Below are 23,948 nucleotides of genomic sequence, written 5' to 3' on the forward strand. Positions count from 1 at the left end.
GATTGCGCCATTGCACTCCAGGCTGGGCAACAAGAGTGAAACTCCCTCTCAAAAAAATAAAATTAAAATTAAAGTAAAAATGAACTCTACGTGGATAATGGAGAAGAGTGACGTTAACAAGGAAAGAGGTCAAAGGAAGGCCTAGTGGCAGTAAGAATGGAAAGAAGGGAAAAAAGAGTCTGATGGCGAGAGATTATATCAACATAACGTGGCAAGTAAAAAAGTACTCGATATAGTTTCATGTTTTCTAGACCAGGTGATTAAAATAATGGTATTTTCTTTGACCACAATAGGTAATGGGGTGGTTTTACTTTGGGTGAGGTGTTGAGATAAGAGTTCTGACTTTGAATTTGAGAGGACAGTGAGATATCTAGGTGAAGATGTCCTATCAACAGTTAAGATTTCTAATCTCGGCCCGGAGTGGAAAGGAAGAGCTGATGATAAAAAGTTAACAATACAGATGTGGGTACCTTCTATGGGGATTCAAGGAGTGTACATAAGTTAGCTGACTGATTATAAATAGAGAATGGAAGGGCTTTAGGGGACACCCACTGTTAAGGAATTTGGGGTGATGAGGAAGGGGCAGACCAGTGAGTTATTCAAATAAAAGAAAAATGAAGACAAAAATAGAAAGGTAATTTTTAAAAATGCAGTAAAACAGGATATTTAAAGGTGACTGTCACTAACAGAGATGTCCCAAACATGTTCTAAAATCATGATTATCAATGCAGGATTTGAAAAGAGGGTGTCTCAAAACTGGTTATTTCCACTATTAGCCTCTAAGCTATTCAAAGGCACCTTCGAAAGAAGGCTGGGAGTTCATAAGAAAGGCTAACAGAGAGGATTTCTTCTAGGAGACTTTTCCGAATGCCATGGGGACAAGAATGCTTCCCCACAAGTAAGAAGGGGCTTCAGAAAACTACTCAGGGAAACTAACATGGGCCTCCTGGTTTGGGGATGGGGGAACAAGTATTATGCCTAATTCTCATCTAGAAAGTTGGAAGGTAAGAGGATGCCTACAGGTGCACTGACAACAGGAGACATTAAATGGGTCTAAAAAACTGATATTTTATAGTGATATGAGGTATCATCCATAAGGAAGATAAAATATTCATGAATTTTATGTACCCAACAAAAAGCCAGACAATACATGAGACTAAAACTATTAGAAACAGGGTAAGAATATGACAAAAACACAGTTTTATTAGGAGACTTTAATATATCTTTCTCAGAATTTGATAGATCAAGTAGTCATAAAATAGATAAGCAAGTGGAGAATGTGAATAAAATTATTAATTAACCCAAGTCAAGAGATAAGTAAAGTGGAGTCTTGGCTTATCTAGGAATTAGGATCTAAAGTCAGTTTGTAAGGGTAATATTGTATGTGGCCAAAATTACTTTTGATTTCTTATAAACGGTGTCATGCTAGAAACTGAAATAGCATCTCTCAGTGAGTCCAGTAGAGCCAGTAGTTCCACCAACATTTCAACAGATCTTTCGTTTTGTCCCAATTGAAATACTTGATCCACATTTTAAGCCATGTGGTAGAAAAAATGGGTGCTGTTTGTCTTTTAACACTAGAATCATCTTTGTTGTGTAAGATGTTCACATGTGAAAGGCTCAGCAGAACTAAGACCAACTATGAAAAGGAAAGATTCCAGTTTCCCATCTCTCATTCACTTCAGAATAGAAGCACGTTGAGTGGGTAGTGGGGAGGATCTGCCGCATCTTACAATGCCTGCAGAGCACACACATTCTCTCCCAGTGCCTAGGGAGACACTATAAGTGACAATAATCTTATGGTGAACCAAAAATAAAATTTTAACAAGTGAAAGAACATCATTTTATAGGCTACAATTCAGGCTAGAATCTAAAAAATATAAATAGCATTATATTTCTTACAATATGACAGATATAGTGTTCAGGGAAAGCCTTTCCTGCACAGTACATTTAACACGCATACACCTTTTAAATGCATGGCCACATGGATGGGAAACTGAGGGAATTATTTGTAGGCCAGAAATTCCGAAAAAGTGCAAATTCATTACATCCTATTGGAGTTATCTAAAGACGCTCTATCCTCCCTAGGGTTATCTGCGTATCCCTAGTGACCTGGATCACAAGGCAACATGTAGGAGAAAGGAGAACAAGTGTGGGGCCCTAGCAGAGATGGAGAGTAGATCAAAGAACCTAAGGCTTTGAAGGGCAGAATCCTTAGGGAAGATGGCAAGAATACATGCCTGAATCAATCCTGGCTCCAGATTTAAAAAAATAAAATAAAATTATTCCCTAAGAGTTTTAACTACAAATGTACACTGAATAGATTTAAGCCTGGATTTCATATTAGCTGACTGTCTAAAAAGAATAATCTAGCCACAAATTTAAAGTGGCCCCAGCCTATGAGTGCCTCCAATATGCTCAGCAGAAGCAAATGTATACCCCCCCCTCTGGAGGACTGTGCTTTAAGCTCAAGCCTCAGAAAATTCCCAAAGGAAAAGCACCAACCAACAAAACATAAGAGAAGAAGAAATCATGAACAAGGGTCAACAGAAACAACAATCCACAAAACCAACCTACAAAGCTTCCAATATTGGGTTTATTACATACAGAATACAAAATATGTAAGCTTAAATGCTGAAGTGTATTTACAAGAGAGCTCTGAAAGTACAATGAAAGAAGAAACTATCCAAGCTGACCAGAAGACCTGGAAAGAAACAGAGAAAATTTCTAAAAACAAAAAAATATAATCAACTTAACTAAAAACTCAATACACAGATTAAACAAAAGATGACATTCACGAAAAGAAAACTAGTCAATGGAAAGAACAAATGTCCTCAAGAGTCCACATCCTCATTTACTTTTCCAAAAAACTTCAACTTCCAAATATCTCCACCTACCATAGTGTCATTAACCCTACATAGTCACAAATGTACTTATTAGCCCCCCAAAAGAGAACAAACTGAAGTCTCACAGCTAGCCCCAAGTCCAAAGTCTAAATGATACCCAGGCCTCCTTTAATTTTGTCATGATCCTGCCTTCCTATTCTGTACCCTGTGGCCTTTATGGTGGCAGAGTTTACCACTACCAACACACCTTACATAAAAGAGCAGGGGAAATGGGAGAAAGAAAGATCAGTTCAAATAGATGACAGCTAGGTAGAAAATAAGTACAGATACTGTATTCCTAGTATCTACATGTGATCATGAAGCTATAGTTAGTATTTTTTATTTTCTCCATTTTCTAACCTATGTTCACTATGTCTTTAGCCAGTATTTCAGGTTTATTTCCTAGAATAACCTTAATTTTCTGTGTGTGTGTGGGTTTTTTTGTTTTTGTTTTTTGTTTGTTTTGTTTTGAGACAGGGTCTCACTCTGTCACCCAGGCTGGAGTGCAGTGGTGCGATCTCAGTTCACTGCAACCTCCACCTCCTGGGTTCAAAAGATTCTCCTGCTTCAGCCTCCTAAGTAGCTGGGATTACAGACATGTGCCAACACGACTGGCTAATTTTTGTATTTTTAGTAGAGACAGGGTTTCACCATGTTGGCCAGGCTGTCAATTTTCACTACTAAGGAATCTGAGCTCTTAGCAATCCCTATCTGTACATTCCTGGGGCCATAAGTGAAATCGTGAAATTCCACTCCCAGTTCCATCACTTGGTTCTTAGATTCCCATATTCTGGCTGTGGGAGAAACACCTCCAAATCTTACTCACTGACAAAAGTACTTACTTCATTGAAAGAATTCCCCAACCTCACAGATAACCTTTCCTGCTAGCTTCACAGCTTTACAATATAATCATCCATAACAGAGCACTTCTGCGAGTAAAATAAAGCTTTATTAACATTTACACCCAAGCAGCAGGTGTAATACCAAAAGTGTCCTAGGTAGCCAGTAATTATGGTTACCCTCATAATAAATAGCAGCCTTAAAAGTCCATGCTACTATTCTGTGAGGCCAGTGAATTACATGTGTATCAGCCCTTTGCCTTATTATTATTATTATTATTATTTTTTTTTTTTTTTTTGAGACTGAGTCTTGCTCTGTCACCCAGGCTGAAGTGCAGTGCAGTGGCATGATTTCAGTTCACTGCAACCTCCACCTCCCAGATTCAAGCTATTCTCATGCCTCAGCCTCCCAAGTAGCTGAGACTACAGGCACCCACCACCACGCCTGTTTAATTTTTATATTTTTAGTATAGATGAGGTTTTGCCATGCTGGCCAGGCTGGTCTCGAACTCCTGACCTCGGGTGATCTGCCCACCTTGGCCTCCCAGAGTTCTAGGATTACAGGTGTGAGCCACCACCTCGCTGCCTTCTTTTGCTATAAAATGAGTTCCTTGGCTAGAAGCAATCTTGTGGGGATAACATGAAAATACACATGACGCTCGTTATATCCCTGTGTGGTGTTGCAGGCAGAGGCTTTGTAGAAAAGGCAAATTCAAATCCCAGAATTGTCACAGAAAGAATAAATCACTGTCCCCTCCATGCCATAATCAACCTGTCACCAGATGGCTGTCTGATACCTCTGGATTCACACACACAGAAGGCTTTGGTTGGTTGCTGCCACTGCCAAATACAGGCACACCCCAGAGATACTGTAGGTTTAGTTCCAGACCCCCGCAGTAAAGCGAGTCATGTGAATTTTTTGGTTTCCCAATGCGTACAAATCTTATGTTTACACTATACTGTAGCCTATTAAGTGTGCAACAGCATTGCACATTGTGTAAAAAATATATAACTAGCTTAATTTTAAAAATACTTTGTTGCTAAAAAATGCCAACAATCATCTGCGCTTTTAGCAAGTCATAATCTTTTTGTTGGTGGAAGGTCTTGCCTCAGTGTTGATGGATGCTGACTAATTGGGGTGGTGGTTGCTGAAGGTTGGGGTGGCTGTGGCAGTTTCTTAAAATAAGGCAACAGTGAACTTTGCTGCAGCCATTCCTTTCATGAGAGATTTCAATGTAGCACGCCATGCTGTTTGGCAGCACTTTACGCACAGTGGAACTTTCAAAACTGCAGTCAGTCCTCTCAAATCTTGCCACTGCTTTATCAACTAAACGTATGTAATATGATAAACACTTTGTTATTTCAACAGTATTTACAGCAACTTCACCGGGAGTAGATCTGATCTCAAGAAAGCACCGCTGGGCGCGGTGGCTCATGCCTGTAATCCTAGCACTTTGGGAGGCACAGGCAGGTGGATCACTTGAAGTCAGGAGTTCGAGACCAGCCTGGATGGCGAAAATCCATCTCTGCTAAAAATACCAAAAATTAGCCAGGTTTGGTGGTGGGCGCCTGTAACCCTAGCTACTTGGGAGGCTGAGGCAGGAGAATCGCTTGAACCCGGGAGGTGGAGGTTTAAGTGAGCCGAGATTGCGCCATTGCACTCTGGCCTAGGCGACAGAGCAAGAGTCCATCAAAGAAAAAGAAAAAAAGAAAGAAAGAAACCACTTTCTTTGCTCATTTATGAGAAGCAAAGCACTATCATCCATTCAAGTTTTATCACGACATTGCGGCAATTCAGTTCCATCTTCAGGCTCCACTTCTAATTCTACCTCTCTTGCTATTTCTGCCACATCTGCAGTGATTTCCTCCACTGAAGTCTTGAGTCCCTCAAAGCCATCATGAGGGTTAGAGTCAACTTCTTCCAAACTCCTGCTAATGATGTTTTTACCTTCTCCCATGATCATGAATGTTCTCAGTGGCATCTAGAATGGTGAATACTTTCCAGGTTTTCAATTTATTTGGTCCAGATACATCAGAGGATTTACTATCCATGGCAGCTATAGACTTATGAGATGTAATTCTTAAATAGCAAGACTTGGAAGTCAAACTTACTGGTTGATCATGGGCTGCGGAATGAATATTGTGTTAGTAGGCATGATAGGCATGAAAACGACATTGATCTCCTTGAACATCTCCATCTGAGCTCTTGGGTGACCAGGTGCATTGTCAATGAATAGTAATATTTTGTTTTTTGGGGGGTTATTTTTATTATTATTATTGTTTTTTAGACAGAGTCTCGCTCTGTTGCCAGGCTGAAGTGCAGTGGCACGATCTCGGCTCACTGCAACCTCCACCTCCAGGGTTTAAGCGATTCTCCTGCCTCAGCCTCCCGAGTAGCTGGGACTACAGGCATGTGCCACCACACCCAGCTAATTTTTGTATTTTTAGTAGAGACAAGGTTTCACCATGTTGGCCAGGATGGTCTCGATCTCTTGACCTTGTGATCCACCCGCCTTGGCCTTCCAAAGTGCTGGGATTACAGGTATGAGCCACCACGCCCGGCCTATTTTTTTTTTTTTTTTTTTACTTTTTAAAATAAGAGAGAGGATCTGGTTCTGTTGCCCAATCTGGTTTCAAACTCCTGGGCTCAAGCAATCCTCCTGCCTCAGCCTCCCAAAGTGCTGGGATTACAGGTGTGAGTCACCATGCCCAGCCAAGTAGTAATGTTTTGAGAGGAATCTTTTTTTTTTTTTTTTTTTTTTTTTTTTCTGAGAGTAGGTCTCAACAGTGGGCTTAAAATAGTGAGTAAAGGCCGGGCGCGGTGGCTCAAGCCTGTAATCCCAGCACTTTGGGAGGCCGAGACGGGCGGATCACGAGGTCAGGAGATCGAGACCATCCTGGCTAACATGGTGAAACCCCGTCTCTACTAAAAAATACAAAAAACTAGCCGGGCGCGGTGGCGGGCGCCTGTAGTCCCAGCTACTCGGAAGGCTGAGGCAGGAGAATGGCGTGAACCCGGGAGGCGGAGCTTGCAGTGAGCAGAGATCCGGCCACTGCACTCCAGCCTGGGCGGCAGAGCGAGACTCCGTCTCAAAAAAAAAAAAAAAAAAAATAGTGAGTAAAGCATTCTGTAAACAGACATGCTGTCATCCAGGCTTTGTTATTCCACTTAAAGAGCACAGGCAGAGTAGACTTACCATACTTCTGAAGGGCCCTAGAATTTTTGGAATGGTAAATGAGTGCTGGCTTTAACTTAAAATCATCAGCTACATTAGCCCCTAACAAGAAAGTCAGCTTATCCTTTGAAGCTCTGAAGCCAGGTACTGATTTCTCTTCTCTAGCTGTGAAAGTTCTAGGTGAGGCCGGGCATGGTGGCTCACACCTGTAATCCCAGCACTTTGGGAGGCTGAGGTGGGTGATCGCCTGAGGTCAGGAGTTCGAGACCAGCCTGACCAACATTGTGAAACCATATCTCTACTAAAAATACAAAATTAGCCAGGTGTGGTGGTAGGCACCTGTAATCCCAGCTACCTGGGAGGCTGAGGCAGGAGACTCGCTTGAACCCAGGAGGTGGAGGTTGCAGTGAGCCAAGATCACGCCACTGCACTCCAGCCTGGGCAACAAGGGCAAAATTCCACCTCAAAAAAAAAACAAAAACAAAAAAAGAAAGTCCTAGATGGCATCTTCTTCCAACAGAAATCTGCTTCATCCACACTGAAAATCGGTTGTGGAAGGTAGCCACCTTCATCAGTCATCTTAGCTAGATCTTCTGGATCATTGCTGCAGCCTCTCCATCAGCACCTGCTGCTTCGCCATGTAATTTTATGTTTTGCAGATGGCTTCTTTCCTTAAACCTCATAAATCAACCTCTTCTAGCTTCAAACCTTCCTTCTGCAGCTTCTTCACTTCTCTCAGCCTTCTAGAATTGAAGAGAGCTAGGACCTTGCTCTAAATTAGGCTTTGGTTTAAGGGATGTTGTGGCTGGTTTGATTATCTGTCCAGACCATTCAAACTTTCTCTGTATCAGTAATAAGGCTGTTTCACTGTCTTACCATTCATGTGTTCACTAGAGTAGCACTTTTAATTTTCCTGCAGAAACTTTGCATTCACGATGTGGCTGTTGGTGCAAGAGGCCAAGCTTTCAGCCTGTCTCAACTTTCAACATCCCTTCCTCACGAAGCTTAATCATTTCTAGCTTTTGATTTAGAGTGAGAGACATGTGCCTCTTCCTTATACTTGAACACGTAGAGGCTATTTTAAGGTTATTCATTGGCCTAATTTCAATATTGCTGTGTCTCAGGGAGTAGGGAGGCTGATTGGAGAGATGGGGCATGGAGGTCAGCGAGCAGTCAGAGCATACATAACATTAAGTCCACTATCGTATATGGTCGCAGTTCATGGTGCACCAGGACACTTTCAGTAGTAACATCAGAGATCACTGACCACAGATCCTATAACAGATAGAATAATAATGAAAAAGGCTGACACTTTGGGAGGCCAAAGCGAGATAATAGCTTGAAGCCAGGAGTTCAAGACCCACCTGGGCAACATAGTGAGATCCCATCACTACAACAATTTTTTAAAAAAATATTATCTGAGCATGGTGGCATGTGTCTGTAGTCCTACCTACTCAGAAGGCTAAGAGGGACAATCACTTGAGCCCAGAAGGTCAAGGCTGCAGAGAGCTGTGACTATGCCACTGCACTTCAGCCTGACGACAGAGCAAGACTCTGTTAAAAAAAAAAAAAAAAAAATTGAAGTACTGTGAGAATTACCAAAATGTGATAGACACAAAGCAAGCACATGTTTATAAAAATGGAAGGTTTGTGGTAATCCTGTGTTGAGCAAGTCTATTGGTACCATGCATAGTATCTGCGAAGCACAATAAAGTGAAACTCAACGAAACAAGGTATACCTGCCTGCTATTTCTCCTGATCCAGTTTCACTTTCCGTGATTTCACTTACTTGTAATCAACAGTGGTCCAAAAATATGAGATGGAAAATTCCAGAGGTAAACAATTCATAGATTTTAAATTGCATGCCATTCTGAGCAACATGATGAAATGTAGCACTGTCCCACCTCGTCCAGCCTGGGATGTGAATGATCTCTGTCTGGTCCATCAGTGCGATGTGCACAACTTGCCCGATAGTCACTTAATAGCCATCCTGGCTATCAGATCCATTGTAGCGTTAAAGCAATACTGTTGTGTTCCCGTAACCCTTACTTTACTTTGTAATGGCCACAAAGTGCAAAAGTAGTGATTCTGTCATGTTGTTATAATTGTTCTGTTTTATTACTAGTTATTGTTCAGCTCTTATTGTGCCTCATTTATAAATTAAACTCTATCATACGTTTGTATGTATAGGAAAAACATAGTTATATGTAGGGTCTGGTACTATCCATGGTTTCGGGCATCTACTGGGGGTCTTGGAACTGTCCTCTGTGGATAAAGGGGGACTACTGTATGGTATTTTGTAGTGGTGGTATCCAGGCCATCCTTGGTAAGGGAAATCTGTGCTTATAAGGCCATCCTAGGCACCACAGCCACATTGTTTATGAGCCCATGAGCAAGCATTCGAGTAGCTGGGGAAAGAGGCCAACCATGTGGTGCTCAGGTGATAAGGTAAGAGCTTCCTCTCTAGTAAAGGTGTTTTGATAAACATTCACATAAAACCCCAAAATTCAGATATATTGGTCTCATTCTAAGAATTTCATCTACATGCTTTTCCCTCATATTTCTTCTCATCAACTCTTGTTTTTTCCAAGTCCTGGCCATGTCGCCACATATTTACCCCTGCCCGTGATTATGCCTCAGGCCACCTCTCCTATTAGGAAAAGTGGGAAAATTATCGTACTTGAAGATTTTTATGCTCGGAGGCCTTTTCTTCTCCACTGTTCCTCACGATTACATGTGGATGGAGCTATAGTGCCACGGCTGTCCACATCTGGATTCAGAGCAATCTGTAAATCTTTCTCATATTTTTTTCTTTATAGTCAGTGGGGAACTCCCAACATCTAGGCAAACGGGAGCTGAGTCAGCTATTCACATGCTTATTTGTGCATTTCGGCATCCCAAGACCAGTTCTGTACTTACACTTCGTGACAGAGTTCATTTGAGCACTTTCGACTTCCTGGTGTTAGAGATAAGACTAACACTCAGCTATGAGAGGCAACCCAGGTTTCATGGTTACTTGGTGTTTGGGGGTCAGAAGTTCAGTTTCTGCCAGTAACTAAACCATGAGCTGTTTCTCAAGAGAACTGTTACTTGCCCAAGAGTACTTGCGTTTGCTTCAAAACTGTAGAGGCATCTGCTGATATTCCCCCATCAGAACTTCCACAATCACACAGCCTCCTCATCTGCCACAGACATATCAAGCATCTTTAGATCTGTTAGGTCATAAGAGCGAGATCTCAGCCCTGTTTGCATCACCTGGACCATCTAGACAGGCTCTTCACCCTGGACCCCATTCTGGCTGACTTTCAGGTCCCTCTGCATCTTTGGAGAAGCACATCCGAATTATGTGTGGTATATGTTGCCTCCAAAATCCAAAGTGTGCCATAAAAAGGCACATCCCTTTCTTGTGGAAGAAGTATAAAAAGCAGGAACTTGTCTTTGACTCTCAACAGAGCATCATGTACCCCACAACTCGTGGGATTTCTCTCTTTTTTTTTTTTTTTTGGTAGGGACAAGGTCTTGCTATGTTGCCCAGCCTGGTCTTGAACTCCTTGCCTCAGTCAATCCTCCCAAAGTGCTGGGATTACAGGTGGGAGCCAGCAGACTTGGCCTTGTCTCCTTTATCTTTTGTTTTTGAGACACAGTCTTGGTCTGTGGTCCAGGCTGGAGTACAGTGGCTTGATCTCAGCTCAATGCAACCCCTGCCTCCCAAGCTCAAGCAATTCTTGTGCCTCAGCCTCCCGAATTGCCGGGATTCCAAGCATGCACCACCATGCCTGGCTAATTTTTGTATTTTTAGTAGAAACGGGATTTTGCCATGTTGGCCAAGCTGGTCTCAAACTCCTGACCTCAAGCAATCCACCTGCCTCAGTCTCCCAAACTGCTGGCATTCCAAACTGCTGGCATTACACCTGTAATGGCCACGACAAGGCCACGACACTTGGCCTTGTCTCCTTTATCTTACTAGTATATCTGCAGTATCTGCTACCTCCTGCCCTCCAGGTCATGTATCATCAGTATAGTGGACCAGCATGATGTTCTATAAGATGATGATAAAAACAAACTCCATGACAGCAGGATCATAGAGTGGATGTGGTCCTGAAGGAAGAAGGGAAGTGGATTACAGTATTCCCCCGGTGAAAGCAAACGGCCTCTGCTCCTTTCTGCCTGCTGGGTTTCTCGCCCAGGGCCACAGACAATGTAGTGAAACCAGACTTGAGCCTCAGTCAGTCTGATAGCAAAGCTCATGTTCTTTGCTCTGCAGGTATCAGAGTGTTGAGGGATGGTGGTGAAAGCTCCCGCATCACATGTACTTTTTGAGTTTTACTGTTTTCTGTACAGTGTAATATATTTAAGTGTCTGGAATTCAAAACTCCTTCAGGTTGGAACAGCAGTTTGTTAAAGGTTTACATGATAGTGGTGTGGGGAGGAGGGAATAATTTGCTAAATGAATGGCTGCTTATCAGATGCTGAGGGTGGTATGGATTTGCTTCTTTGATGAGAATACATTGTGGGGGGAGATAGCCACTATTGATTAATCTCATAATATTCTATCAGTCCCCAAAACTCATCAGTCTTCTGAACAGTTCAACCAAAAAACTTAAATTGAGTTATTCTAGGTGTTGCAGGTTCCCTGGAAAGGAAACTTTGAGATGAAGGTTAGCATGCAGGAAGTTTACTGTTAAGTGTTCCGGGATCAACACCGTTGGTGTTTCTGTCACTGATGTAGTTCTCAATGCCATGGTGAATGGAGTATCGTATGGGTCCTATCTCAGGGAGAATGAGTAGTTCACATCTGATCAGTTCACTCCAGTATTTCCCTTTCTCTAAGTCTTTCTACTTATTTCTATACATTATAATAAAGGGTGGCTGTCCTCGCAAGTTCATTTAATGCATTCGTATCAACAATCGAATATGACCTAGTTATGCTTTCACTTCCTTGGTCTAACACTCTCAGAATTCATTTTTCTATACATATTCTTAGGGTATTGCTTATATGAGTTGGCAAAATTCTGCAGTATTTTTCTGTGTGACCCTTCCTCTCCTGAGTCTGACTTCGTATTGCTCTCTAGAACTTGGTAGCATCTAAATCTGTCTAGAAACAACGTGTTTGTTGAGATGGAGCATGATAAGAACTGGGTTATGCTTGCAACATAACCCCGCAGTAAAGTCTTACAGCTGGGCATGGTGTTGCATGCCTGTAGTACCAGCTACCCAGGAGGCTGTTGGGGAGGATCATTTGAACCCAGAACTTCAAGCTCAACATTGCGAGATCCCATCTCTAAAATTAAAAAAAAAAAAGGAATACAGAAATCATAGACCTAAATATAAAATGCAAAACTCTGAAACTCATAGAAGATAACTAATATAGGAAAAAAAACTAATGAACTTTGCATATGGCTATGACTCTTTGGATAAACACCAATGGTATGATCCATGAAATAAATCGTTGAAAAAGGTTGGACTTCATTAAAATTAAAAACTTCTGCTCTGTGAAAGACAATGTCAAGAGAATGAGAAGACAAGCCACACACTGGGAGAAAATACTTACAAAAGAGAGATCCAGTAAATAATTGGTATCCAGAATATACAAAGAAGGCTTAGAACGCAACAATAAGAAAATAACCAGATTTTAAAATGGGCAAAAGATCTGAATAGACACCTCTCCAGAGAAGATAAATGGATGACAAAAAAGCATATGAAAAAAATGTTCAACATCCTATGTCATTAGAAAATGCAAATTAAAACAATAAGATACCACTACACACTTACCAGAATGGTCAAAATCCAGAACACTGACAATATCAAATCTGACAAGGATATGGAACATCAGGAACTCTCATTCATTGCTGATAGAAGCCCAAATGGTGCAGCCACTTTGGAAGACAGTTGTGTGGCAGTTTCTTACAAAACTAAACATACTCTTACTGTACGACCCAGCAGTGGTACTCACTGGTATTCACCCAAATGAGGCTGAGGTGGGAGGATTGGTTGAGCCTGGGAAGTTGAAGCTGCAGTGAGCTGTGATGGTGCCGCTGCACTCTAACCTGGGTGATAGAGTGAGAACCTGTCTCAAAAGGTTAAAAAAAAAAAAAAAAAAGCAAAAATAGTTAAAGAAAATTTGTGTGGCCAGGTGCGGTGGCTCACACCTGTAATCCCAGCACTTTGGAAGGCCGAAGCGGGCGGATCATAAGGTCAGGAGTTTGAGACCAGCCTGACCAACATAGTGAATCTCCTTCTCTACTAAAAATTCAAAAATTAGTCAGGCATGGTGGTGCACACCTGTAATGCCAGCTACTTGGGAAGCTGAGGCAGGAGAATCACTTGAACCTGGGAGGCGGAGGTTGCAGTGAGCCACTAAATGGTATATTATTTGCCAGAAAAATGTGACAAATTAATGATTGATATTGTATACCAACCACATTAGAAAAAGATACAAACCTATAAAAACTAATAGGGGAGATAATGTGGAATCATTGAAAAATACTTTATTAATACAAAAAAGGACAGAAGAAAAGGAGAAAGGAAAACAAAATATATAACTTAAAAATACATAACAACTTAAGATAGCAAACAAATAGCAAGACTGTAGATTTAACTTTAAAGATATCAACAATTACATTAAATACAAATGGTCTAAATATCCCAATTATAGAACAGAAATTATCATATTGGATAAAAATATAAGACCTAACTACAGACTGTCTACCAGTAGCCCATATTAAATATGAAGACACAGATTGATTAAAAGTAAAAGGATAAAAAAAAGATAAACCATGCTAATAGTAGTCAAAAGAAAGCCAGATTGGCCATATTAATAGCAGATAACAGGAATTCAGAACAAGGAAGGTATAAAGAGACTCATTACATAGTGATAAAGAAGGTATAATAATCCTAAATACATGCTTCAAAATACATGAAACAAAAACGGATAGAACTAAACAGAGAAACAGCAAACCCCTAAGTACAGTTGATTTCAACACTCCTTTCTCAGAAATTGATAGGACAAGTAGAGAGAAAATCAGTAAGGATACAGAATACCTAAACTACACTATCAACCAACTCAGTCCATTTGACAATACTACATCTAACAACTTTTAAACCGTAAAGTTCCAACTGCACTTATTCCATGCTGATTCCATCACAATTTCATTCTATCAAAGGTCAGCTTGGCCCTCTTTTCAGTCACAATCGCCTCTACCCAAGTCTAGACCTCATTATCACAGAACTGGGTTGTTCACTACTGTGTATAATGTTTCCATATGGCCCACTTACATCTAATCTCTCTATTCCAAATCACTTTACAAACTGCTATTGAATTAAATTCAAAAACAGTCATGACTCCTTTATACAAAAAGGGTAAAGTCAAAATTCCTAAGCCTTTCATTAAAGCCCTCTGGAGGGCACATGTGCAGGCATGAGCGTGCACACACACACACACACACACAAAACCCCCACTACTTCCCTCTACATGCACCAAGATATTTCCTCATCATCCCTTAAACCTCACAAATTCATTCCCATTTCCAAACCTTTGCTCATCTCTCCCTATACCCGGAATGCGCTAGCCCTTCATCCTTAAACTCCAACCTTTAGGACCCAACACAAGCCCCTTTGCCATGCTGTGAACATTCCCGTGACAGGTGTCTACATCACTCACTTTTTGTGTGTGTGTGATGGAGTCTCGCTCTGCTGCCCAGGCTGAAGTGCAGTGGTGCGATCTCCGCTTACTGCAACCTACGCCTCCCCGGTTCAAGCAATTCTCCTACCTCAGCCTCGCGAGTAGCTGGGACTACAGGCGCAGACCCCCACACCTGGCTAATTTTTTGTATTTTAGTAGAGATGGGGTTACACCATGTTGCCCAGGCTGGTCTCCAACTCCTGAGCTCAGGCAATCCACCCGCCGCGGCCTCCCAAAGTGCTGGAATTATAGACGTGAGCCACCACGCCCAGCCTAGAATGTATAACCCTGTATCTTGTATTGTTTTTTGTGGGTCGTATTTACATGCCAATTCCACAAGTTGATATATTGGTAGCGTCTACTTTGGTTTAAATCCCAGTTTTGCCACTACTAGCTACTCAGTCTAAAGAAAATTGCTTACTCTTTTTGAGCCGTTCTGTATCTGTAGAATGGGTTGATAATACCTGCCTTACAGTATTCTGAGGAGTAAATGAAGCATCTGGGTAAAAATCTCTAACTTTGCCAAGCACATAACAAATATGCAATAAAAATAAGTTCCTTTCTTCTGTGTTCTCCCACATGTAGGTGGGTGAAATCATGTCAGAAATGTTTGCTTAGCTATATCCTGCCTCATTCCAAGCAATATACCTAACAATGAGAGACATTCAGTAACATTAGAAATAACAGTTTTATATATGGAGCCCCTAATACTCAGCTTCCTGAAGGAGTCAGCCTACATCAGGTGAACATGATGGGCAGCCGGGTCAGAAAAACCTGACTTCAAATCCCAGCTCTGCTGCTAACAGCTGTGTAAACTGTCTCAAGTTGCTTAACCTGCCTGAGCTCCTCATCTGAGTTTCCTCATCTAAAAGGAAGGGTTGCTGTGAAGATCCACTGCGATAATGCATGTAAGCATTTGGCAATGCTGCCTAGTACATAGCAATGCTCAATTAGTATTCATTTTCTTTTTTTTTTTTTTTTTTTTGAGACGGAGTCTCACTCTGTCACCAAGGCTGGAGTGCAGTGGCGCGATCTCAGCTCACTGCAAGCTCCATCTCCCAGGTTCAAGAGATTCTCCTGCCTTAGCCTCCCCAGTAGCTGTGACTACAGGTGCCCACCACCACACTTGGCTAATTTTTGTATTTTTAGTAGAGAAGGGGTTTCACCCTGTTGGTCAGGTCGGTCTCGAACTCCTGACCTCAGGTGATCTGCCCGCCTTGGCCTCCCAAAGGCTGGGATTACAGGTGTGAGCCACCGTGCCTGCCAGTATTCATTTTCAAAAAGTATTAATGCTCATAAAGGTTAGCTTTTTTTATTTCTGCCAATACTTATTAGTAATATCATTATTACTGTTGCCTTGGGAACCACTATCAAAATGATGTAAGGCTGTTAGGATAGAGAGCTCTTGAGGAATCTCAGAGAAGCCTGAGACGTACACAGGGAAAAATAATCACAGCTCTTCTGTGAATGGATCCATCTGTTCTTTGTCAAGAAAATGACACCTTAACTAGGATTATATATGGTTTGATTGTTACCATAGGGACATGGAGAGCATTTTAAAATATATTGTAATTAATTTAATCTTTAATATTATTTTTCTAATTTGCAGTTTCTGCAACCTAACAGCTATGTTTGCAATAGAGACGTTTGGACTGATTCCCAGGTAATGAGCGGTGCCTAACTGGACTTTAATTACGGAATTTCTAAGATACAAGTGGCAGCTAAAAAGGAAAAGCACCTCCCCGCCGTGTCTCCCAGAAGCAGCCTGTGCACTCAGTTTTCAGGGTCCCCCACTTAAATCTTACTATGAAAAATATTATACAGTATATAATATGCTAATGAATCCTAAAACAACAACAACCAAAAAAGTATGAAGTGCTCACTACAAAGTCAATGGTTTTAATCAGTCTATATTTAGATTTTTGGGGGGCTATCTGTGAAATCTGTCTTCCCAAATGACAGAAACTTGCTGTTTCCCTGAAGCCCTGTTACTTCTGCCCCCTATATGACATCCTAAAAATTGTATATGTGTATAGTGTGTATACAGGGACACAGCAGGAAGGAATTCCTGAGAACTGTTACTGCAGCAAAGGTCCCCTTTCGTGCCATCCCACTCAACAGCCACTGTCTTCCTTTCAAACATGTCTCAGCTGCTCCTAGTTGGCAGATGCCACAATGCAGTGGTAGGGATTGGGAGGTGACAGTGGCTGTGCCCTCTGCTCTAAGCCTGGGTCAGCTTTCAACCACAGACCCTCATTCTGATGCATTTAGGAAACAGTAAAGGGATTTCCCTGGACTCAGCTCCAGTTCCCTTGGAGGGCAGAATGAAAAGTCCTGATACTAAAGTTAGAACCCCAGATGACTTTGCTACTCCGTTTTGGGCCTGGTGTTTGGAATTTGGGTGTTTGGGTTTTGTTTTATGGGGTTTTTTTTGGGGGGGGCGGGGGAGGATTGTTAAATAAGGGCATAAGGAAAACAATTAAGCTATTCATGGCCCCACTGTAAATATGACTGGCTCCTGGGGTTTCTGTGCTGACAGTGTTAATAGTGGGAATAACCTGCAAATGAAGTCAAGAGTTGTTTCTACATAACCCTGGGAAACAGGCACAACCTTTTCCTAGTGACTTTTCTTCCTCATGGGGTTGGTATGTTTGACTTAGGTGAATATTAAGGTCATTGGGTTGGTATGTTTGATTTAGATGAATATTAAGGTATATGCCCACCCAAGTACCCATCAGCCAAAGAAAGAGTCAAGTGAGTTAGCGGGGAGAAAAGCAAAGGAGGAGGCTCTCACCCACCTGCCCCCGCTCTCACCTGCCAGCAGCTAGAGTCCAGCAGCCAGGGCACATGAGCACAGCATACAGGACAGTCTATTTGGTTAGTGACTGTAGGTTAGCCTCCAGTAACACCTGGGCCCTGAAGGGTAGCAGAGGCACACCAGGGCTGGCTGGTGGTTGATTATTTTCTTAATAATGGAGCCCTTTTCTTGAGCAGCTACTGGAGATGAGTTTGTAGAAGGCGGAGAGCTCGGCACTTCCTTGCTCCTAGCCCAGCACTCAACCCCACCACTTTCCCAGCGTTTCCATTCTGCTCTCTGGAATTGCCATCCTTTAACCAGCAAACTCACCCAGATCTTCAACCATCCTCTGAGCCCTCCCTCTCTCTCCTTAGGGGTAACCAGGCTCTCCCCCGAAGGCACTGCTCCACCTTCAGGTCTCTCAAGTGGTGCTCTTTTCTTTCACCTCCCATGTACCTCAGGGGGTCCTATTACCAATTCCAGATCATTACTTATCCTCGTTCTTGTAAAACAAAACCAAAAAAACCAACACAAAACATACCCTGATCCTTTGAGGCTCATGGCGTCTGCTGCAGCCCCAGCTGTCTGTCTTCATCACCATGTCCTCTCTACAGTCTGCTGCGTTCATTCTCAACTTTGGCCCCGTCACACTGTTTTCCTCTCCACATCAAGTCCCACTATCAGTGTTCGCATCCAGCATCCAAAATCGTGGCCTTACCACATCCTTGGTGACCTCAGTCTACTGCACTTCAGCCGTCCACTCCCATAGTTACACCTTCCACACTGTCATTACTTGTAACTTCTCTGCTTCCTAAAGCATCAATCCAGACATCACATCCCATTCTCTGATCACGACCTCCTGTCCTTCCAGCTTGTTAATTCCACGACACCCACTGCAACCCCCCTTCACCCTTCCTGGAACCTCCCCCTCTACTTTCAATCTCTCTTTTTGTACTTTGCATTTCCTTACATTTCAAAGTCCATTATTTCAAGTACACTTGAAAGTACACCCTCACGCCTCTGGGATTTGTTCCTCCCTCTGGCAAATCCCCAACTACCTACCTTCTCTGTGACTACACCTGAGCAGCATTCTCTGTAACAGCGATTTCAGATTGTGTCTAATTAGCTTCCTCCTCAAACCTGCTTTCCTTAATCATCATCAGGTGAGCTTGTTTCCACCCTCACAAAGAAATTAGAAACCATGAGACAGGAACGCCTTCTATTCCTGATTGCAAACATAAAAATCTACTAACATCTATATCCATCCTCTCCTCTTTCCGTCCTGTTACAACAAAGGAAATATGATTCCTCCTTTTAAATATAATTCTTCCACCTATGCTTTGCACACTATCTGTTCCTCTCCACTTACTGAGGAAACTTTCAAATCAATTATTCCTTCTCTTTTCTGTATATTCAACTCTCCCTCTCAACTAGATCCTTCTAATAGGTTTTTAGTGACCCTCAAGTTTCTCCTTTGCAGCACAAAACTTCTCAAAGGTATTGTCTACACGCACAGTCTCCATTTCCCTGTGTCCGGCCGTCTTTCTCCAATCCATCCAGTCAGAAACTTCTCAAAGGTATTGTCTACACGCACAGTCTCCATTTCCCTGTGTCAGGTTTCAGTCAGGTTTCTATCTCTTCACTCTACCGATTAGTTCATTGAAATAGCTTTGGCCTTCATTGAGCTAATAGATATTTTTCAGTCCTCATTTTATTAGATCTTTCTTCAGCATTGACTCTTCCTTTGGCTGTTGCATCACACCATGGGTTTTCCCAAACTTCTGTAGCCACTGCCTCTCTCTCCCTAGTAAAGAAAGCCTCACCCTCCTTTAGCAGCCTTTAAATGTTGGCCTCCCATGAGGCTCAGTTCTGTCCTGAGCTTCTCACTCTGGCAAGCTCATCTACAATTATGACTTCAATTAGCATCTATATGCACATGACTCCCAAATAATATCTCTAAAACAGTCCAGAGGCATACATCCTACTGTCTACTTAACTTCTTCTCTTAGATGTTTCAAAGACTAGTCAAACTGGACATGTCCAAAAGTGAACTCATGATCTTATCCCATGCTCCCCTATCCCGTTATTTTATCTATCTTAAAACAGATGCATTAGGACAATTACATATAGCCATATAGATTGCCCTTGCACAGCTCCAGGAAAATCCATTCACACAGGCTATGATAGGAATGGTACCCTGTTTTCCAATGTTCCCTCCTACACTTGTTCCCTGTACAATTTGTCCCATGAAATGTACATCCAACTATGCAAGCCAAACTTCTAGGAGTCAAAAACCAAAACCAAGAAACCAAGGATTTACATTCATTTCTCTCTCTCTCTCTCTCTGTCTCTCTGTTTCTCTCCAGTTCATCCAATCCACAACTATCTGCCATTCATTTAATCCCCTAAATCATCCTTGAATGGATCCACTTCTTACTCCATCACCACCTCCTTAATCCAGGCTACCATTATCTCTGCAAGAGACTCCTAACCAATCTCCCCTCATCCACTCCTATGTTCTTCTAGCTTATTCTCCTCACTGGAGCTAGAGTAATCTTTTCAATGCTAGTTTTAGTAGCTTGAAACATTCACATTTCTGTCCATAAAATTAAAACTCCTTAAGGAGTTTTGGCCTACAAATCCTCGCATGATCTAGCCCCTACCTACTTTTCGAGTCTCATCTTGGATCATGTCCTTCACATTTTCTCAGCTCCAGACCGAGCAACTTTCTTTCAGTCCTGTCCTTCTCCATGCTCTCTCCCATAGCAGGACCTCTGCACATGCCATTTCCTCTATCTAGAATCCTCCGTCCTCTATTTACCTACACTTCACTTTACCAACTTCATTGTACCAACTTCACTTCTATTTATTCATCAGATTTTAAGATAATTACCTTTTTCCCATGAAGGCATTTCTTGATCCATTTACCAGGTTAAATCCTGCTTTAAGAAGCTTTCATTGCATTGTATATTTCTCCTTAGTTCTTACCTCAGTTGCAATTTTTTATTTATTTTCTCATTATTTGATTAATGATTATATCCCGCTAAAATGTAAGCTCCCCAAGGATGGGGACCATGTCTGTTTTCACTCGTCATTGTATTGCTAGAACCATGCACAGTGTCAGGCAGATATGAGATGGTGAAGTGGCTTAACTAAGTTCTCAGAAGGAAATCATACACTGGGAACAGATTAAGTTTATTGCCACAGAGGAGAAAGGTGAGACAAAGGAAGCCTGGGGAAACTATAACATTGAAAACAAATAATTATGGTTTAAAAGGGACTCCAAAACTAATGTCAGATACCAGGACACCAAATAGAAAACAGCACAGTGTCTGGCTTAAGAAATAAATCCACTCTGATCAGAAGCATTCATGCAGGCCCAGCGTGGTGGCTCATACCTTAATCCCGGCACTTTAGGAGGCTAGGTTGGACAGACTGTTTGAGCCTAGAGTTGAAGACCAGCCTGGGCAACATGGCAAGACCCCATCTCTATTCCTCACCCAAAAAAATAGCCAGGTTTCGTGGTGCATGTCTATAGTCCCAGCTACTTGGGAGGCTGAGGTGGGAGGATCACTTGAACCTAGAAGGTCGAGGCTGCAGTGAGCCCTATTCATGCCACTGCACTCCAGCCTGAGCAACAGAGAGAAACTTCATCTCAGAAAACAAACAAACCAACAAAAAAAGTACCCATGCAGAGTTCCAGGTGAAGAGGCAGATGTCTGGCTAGAGTAAGTGCTGCACACACACACACAGACACACACACACACCTGGCTGACCCTCAGGTACCTCAAATTAAATATGCACCAAAGTAAGCCAACCATATACGCACATGCCCTCAAAAAAGTGCTCCTCCCTCTGAATTTCCTCCATCCGTGAAGGTAACACCATTCTCACAGTAACCTAACTCCAAAGCATGCAAGGAAGATCACCTTTATTCCTTCATATTTCTCAAACCCCACATCTTAATAATCACCAAGATCGATCCAATCTAACTTCTAAATGTATCTTAAATATATCCACTTCTCTCCATTTCTTCCGCCATTAATTTTGTTAAGACTCTCATTATAGCTTACCTCGATTATTCAAATACTTCATAATTCATGCTTTGCTTCACATTCATGCTTTGCTTTCTTCCATTCTTCACACTCCAGAATCATCCCTGTAAAATGTCAATCCTATATCATCCCTCTGAAGCTCTCTCCTGCCTTAGGCTAAAACCCACTCTCTAGCTTAACTTAAGCAGTTTTTCCAATCTGGCCCTGCCCACCTATCAATCCTCATCTCTAACCACTCCTCTTGGCACCTGAGCCCCTGTCATACTGAAGGAGCTGCAGTTCCAGAATGTCTAGGAGTGGTCCTGAGGTGTTACCAAGTTTTCATGCCTTCCCATAGCCTTCTGCCTTTGTCTGAAACACTGTTCCCACCTCGATCTCTTCCTCCACTCTTATCTAGCTAACTAGCTAACTCCTACTCCCACTCATACTCATACTGAGCTAACTGCTACCCAGGCTTAGCTCAGACATCCCCTTCCCTGGCCTTCTATGATGTGTGACTCCCACAGAACTTCCTGCCCAGGCTCAGTTCAAACATCCCCTCTACTGGAACGCCTTCCATGATGTGTAGCTCCCACAAAACTTCATCTGGCTGGGCGCGGTGGCTCACACCTGTAATCCCAGTACTTTGGGAGGCCGAGGTGGGCAGATCACTTGAGGTCAGGAGTTCGAGACCAGCCTGGCCAACATGGTGAAACCCCAACTCTACTAAAAATACAAAAATTAGCTGGGCGTGGTGGTGCCTGCCTGTAATCTCAGCTACTTGGGAGGCTAAAGCAGGAGAATGGCTTGAACCTAGGAGACAGGCGTTCCAGTGAGCCATTGCACTCCCCGCTGGGTGACAGAGTGAGACTCCATCGCAAAAAAAAAAAAAAAAAGACAACTTCATTTCCTCCTCTCACTGCATTGATCACCTTGTCTATTTTCCCGCCTGGTCAGCCTCAAACACTGAAAGGTAAACACCGTGAGGCTGGACGGTGCGTCTTATTCGTCTTTGTTCTCTGTCAATGGCATAGTAGCTAGCCATTCAAAAATTGTTTAAAGAAATTAACAGCCAAAATGTGAACAATGACTTCTAATGCCTCTTATTTTTCTGATTCCAGTCCAAGTGTCTACCTGGTGGCTGCTTTCCTCTTTGTCCTGATGCTGCTCTTCTTCACTATTCTCGTTTTGAGCTACTTTCAGTACGTGAGGATTTATAGACAATATATTTATAAACCACTTCACAACCCTCAAAGAAAACATAAGAAGAATTAGGAAAACTGACAGTTTGTTTATTACAGATATATGTATATAGAGAAACAGTGTATTTTATACTTAGATTGAGATTGTTAGTATTTAGTATTAAGAATACTAAATATAAGCTCATAGTAGGCATTGAGTTCAAGATCTGAAAAATATTCTTGAACCCTCTCCAAAATAGAAATATTTTCATATACAGTGTGTTATTAAATTAATCCTTTATGTGTTTGACTTCATTTTAAAGGTACTCTATGTACTCTTACATGGCATGAAAAACTAAATTTGACTGTTATAATCCTTTGTAAGAATGAAAGTGAAATTTTGAAAATATATTTATGTGTCAAGTATTATTTTGCATGAAACTTTTCACATGAAACCTTATATGACTGTAGTTAATTTATATATAAAGGATTTAATAAAAGTGTGTGGATTTAAATAACCTGCCCTAAGCAGATTTTTTCTACTGGTAAATTCACATATGAAATGTAAAATATATTATATTAGAAATGAGCAGCTGATGTTCTAAATTTTATTTTATTTTATTTTATTTTATTTTTTTGAGACAGGGTCTTGCTGTGTTGCCCAGGCTGGTCTTGAACTCCTGGGCTCAAGCAATTTTCCAGCCTTTCATGGGATTACAGGCGTGAGCATGTAAAATTTGGAGCTACACCTAAATTTTAATTCTAAGTTTTAAATTTTGACTTTGATGCTCAAAATAAGCTTCTTAATTTGTCCAAATATTACCACAGCCTTCTAAATAATTAGTATTTGTATGTATCAGTCCGGATTCAACCAGAGAAGCAGAACCAGAGGGAGGGGGGTGTGTGTGTGTGTGTGTGTGTGCACGTGCGTGTGCGTGCTTACTCTCCTCTAAAGAGATTTATTTTACAAGAATTGGATTGTGTGATCGTGGAGGCTGGCTAAACAAGTCTGAAATCCACAGTGCAGGCAATCAAGAATGGAAGATCACAAGCAAGACGAAATTCCACGGGCATTGATCAAAGCTGTTGTCCGCAAAGAATTTCTCGTTTTACCAAAATCAAGAACAAGACAGAGATACCCGCTGTTCATCACTGTTTTGAAAGGTCTGACCTCATGAGAGAAACATAAAATAAACAGTACAAATGCTGGGAAAAAAGGGACAAAATCCTCTCTTTAAATAATATTATGTGCTAAGAAAGCCCAACAAGTTTTACCAGAATAAGAGAATTTGATGGCTCTATACTGGACAAATATTTACAAATCAATACTTTCTCTATAATAGTTATCATCTGTT

At 41.8% G+C, this 23,948-nt stretch overlaps 1 protein-coding gene across 4 annotated transcripts in view; it reads left to right on the top strand.

Annotated features, from left to right (window-relative positions):
• The window catches only part of CATSPERE (catsper channel auxiliary subunit epsilon), a 181,102-nt gene extending 158,138 nt beyond the window's left edge, over positions 1 to 22,964 (top strand). For all 4 annotated transcript variants that reach the window (XM_025391765.1, XM_025391772.1, XM_025391780.1 and 1 more), the window contains 2 exons: positions 16,191 to 16,244; positions 22,534 to 22,964. In XM_025391765.1, coding sequence (XP_025247550.1) covers positions 16,191 to 16,244; positions 22,534 to 22,687 — 208 coding nt within the window. In that variant the 3' untranslated portion in view covers positions 22,688 to 22,964. The remainder of the gene's footprint in view (positions 1 to 16,190; positions 16,245 to 22,533) is intronic.
• The last annotated feature ends 984 nt before the right edge of the window (positions 22,965 to 23,948 follow it).

Source organism: Theropithecus gelada, chromosome 1 (assembly GCF_003255815.1).
Source record: "Theropithecus gelada isolate Dixy chromosome 1, Tgel_1.0, whole genome shotgun sequence".
Lineage (NCBI taxonomy): Eukaryota > Metazoa > Chordata > Mammalia > Primates > Cercopithecidae > Theropithecus > Theropithecus gelada.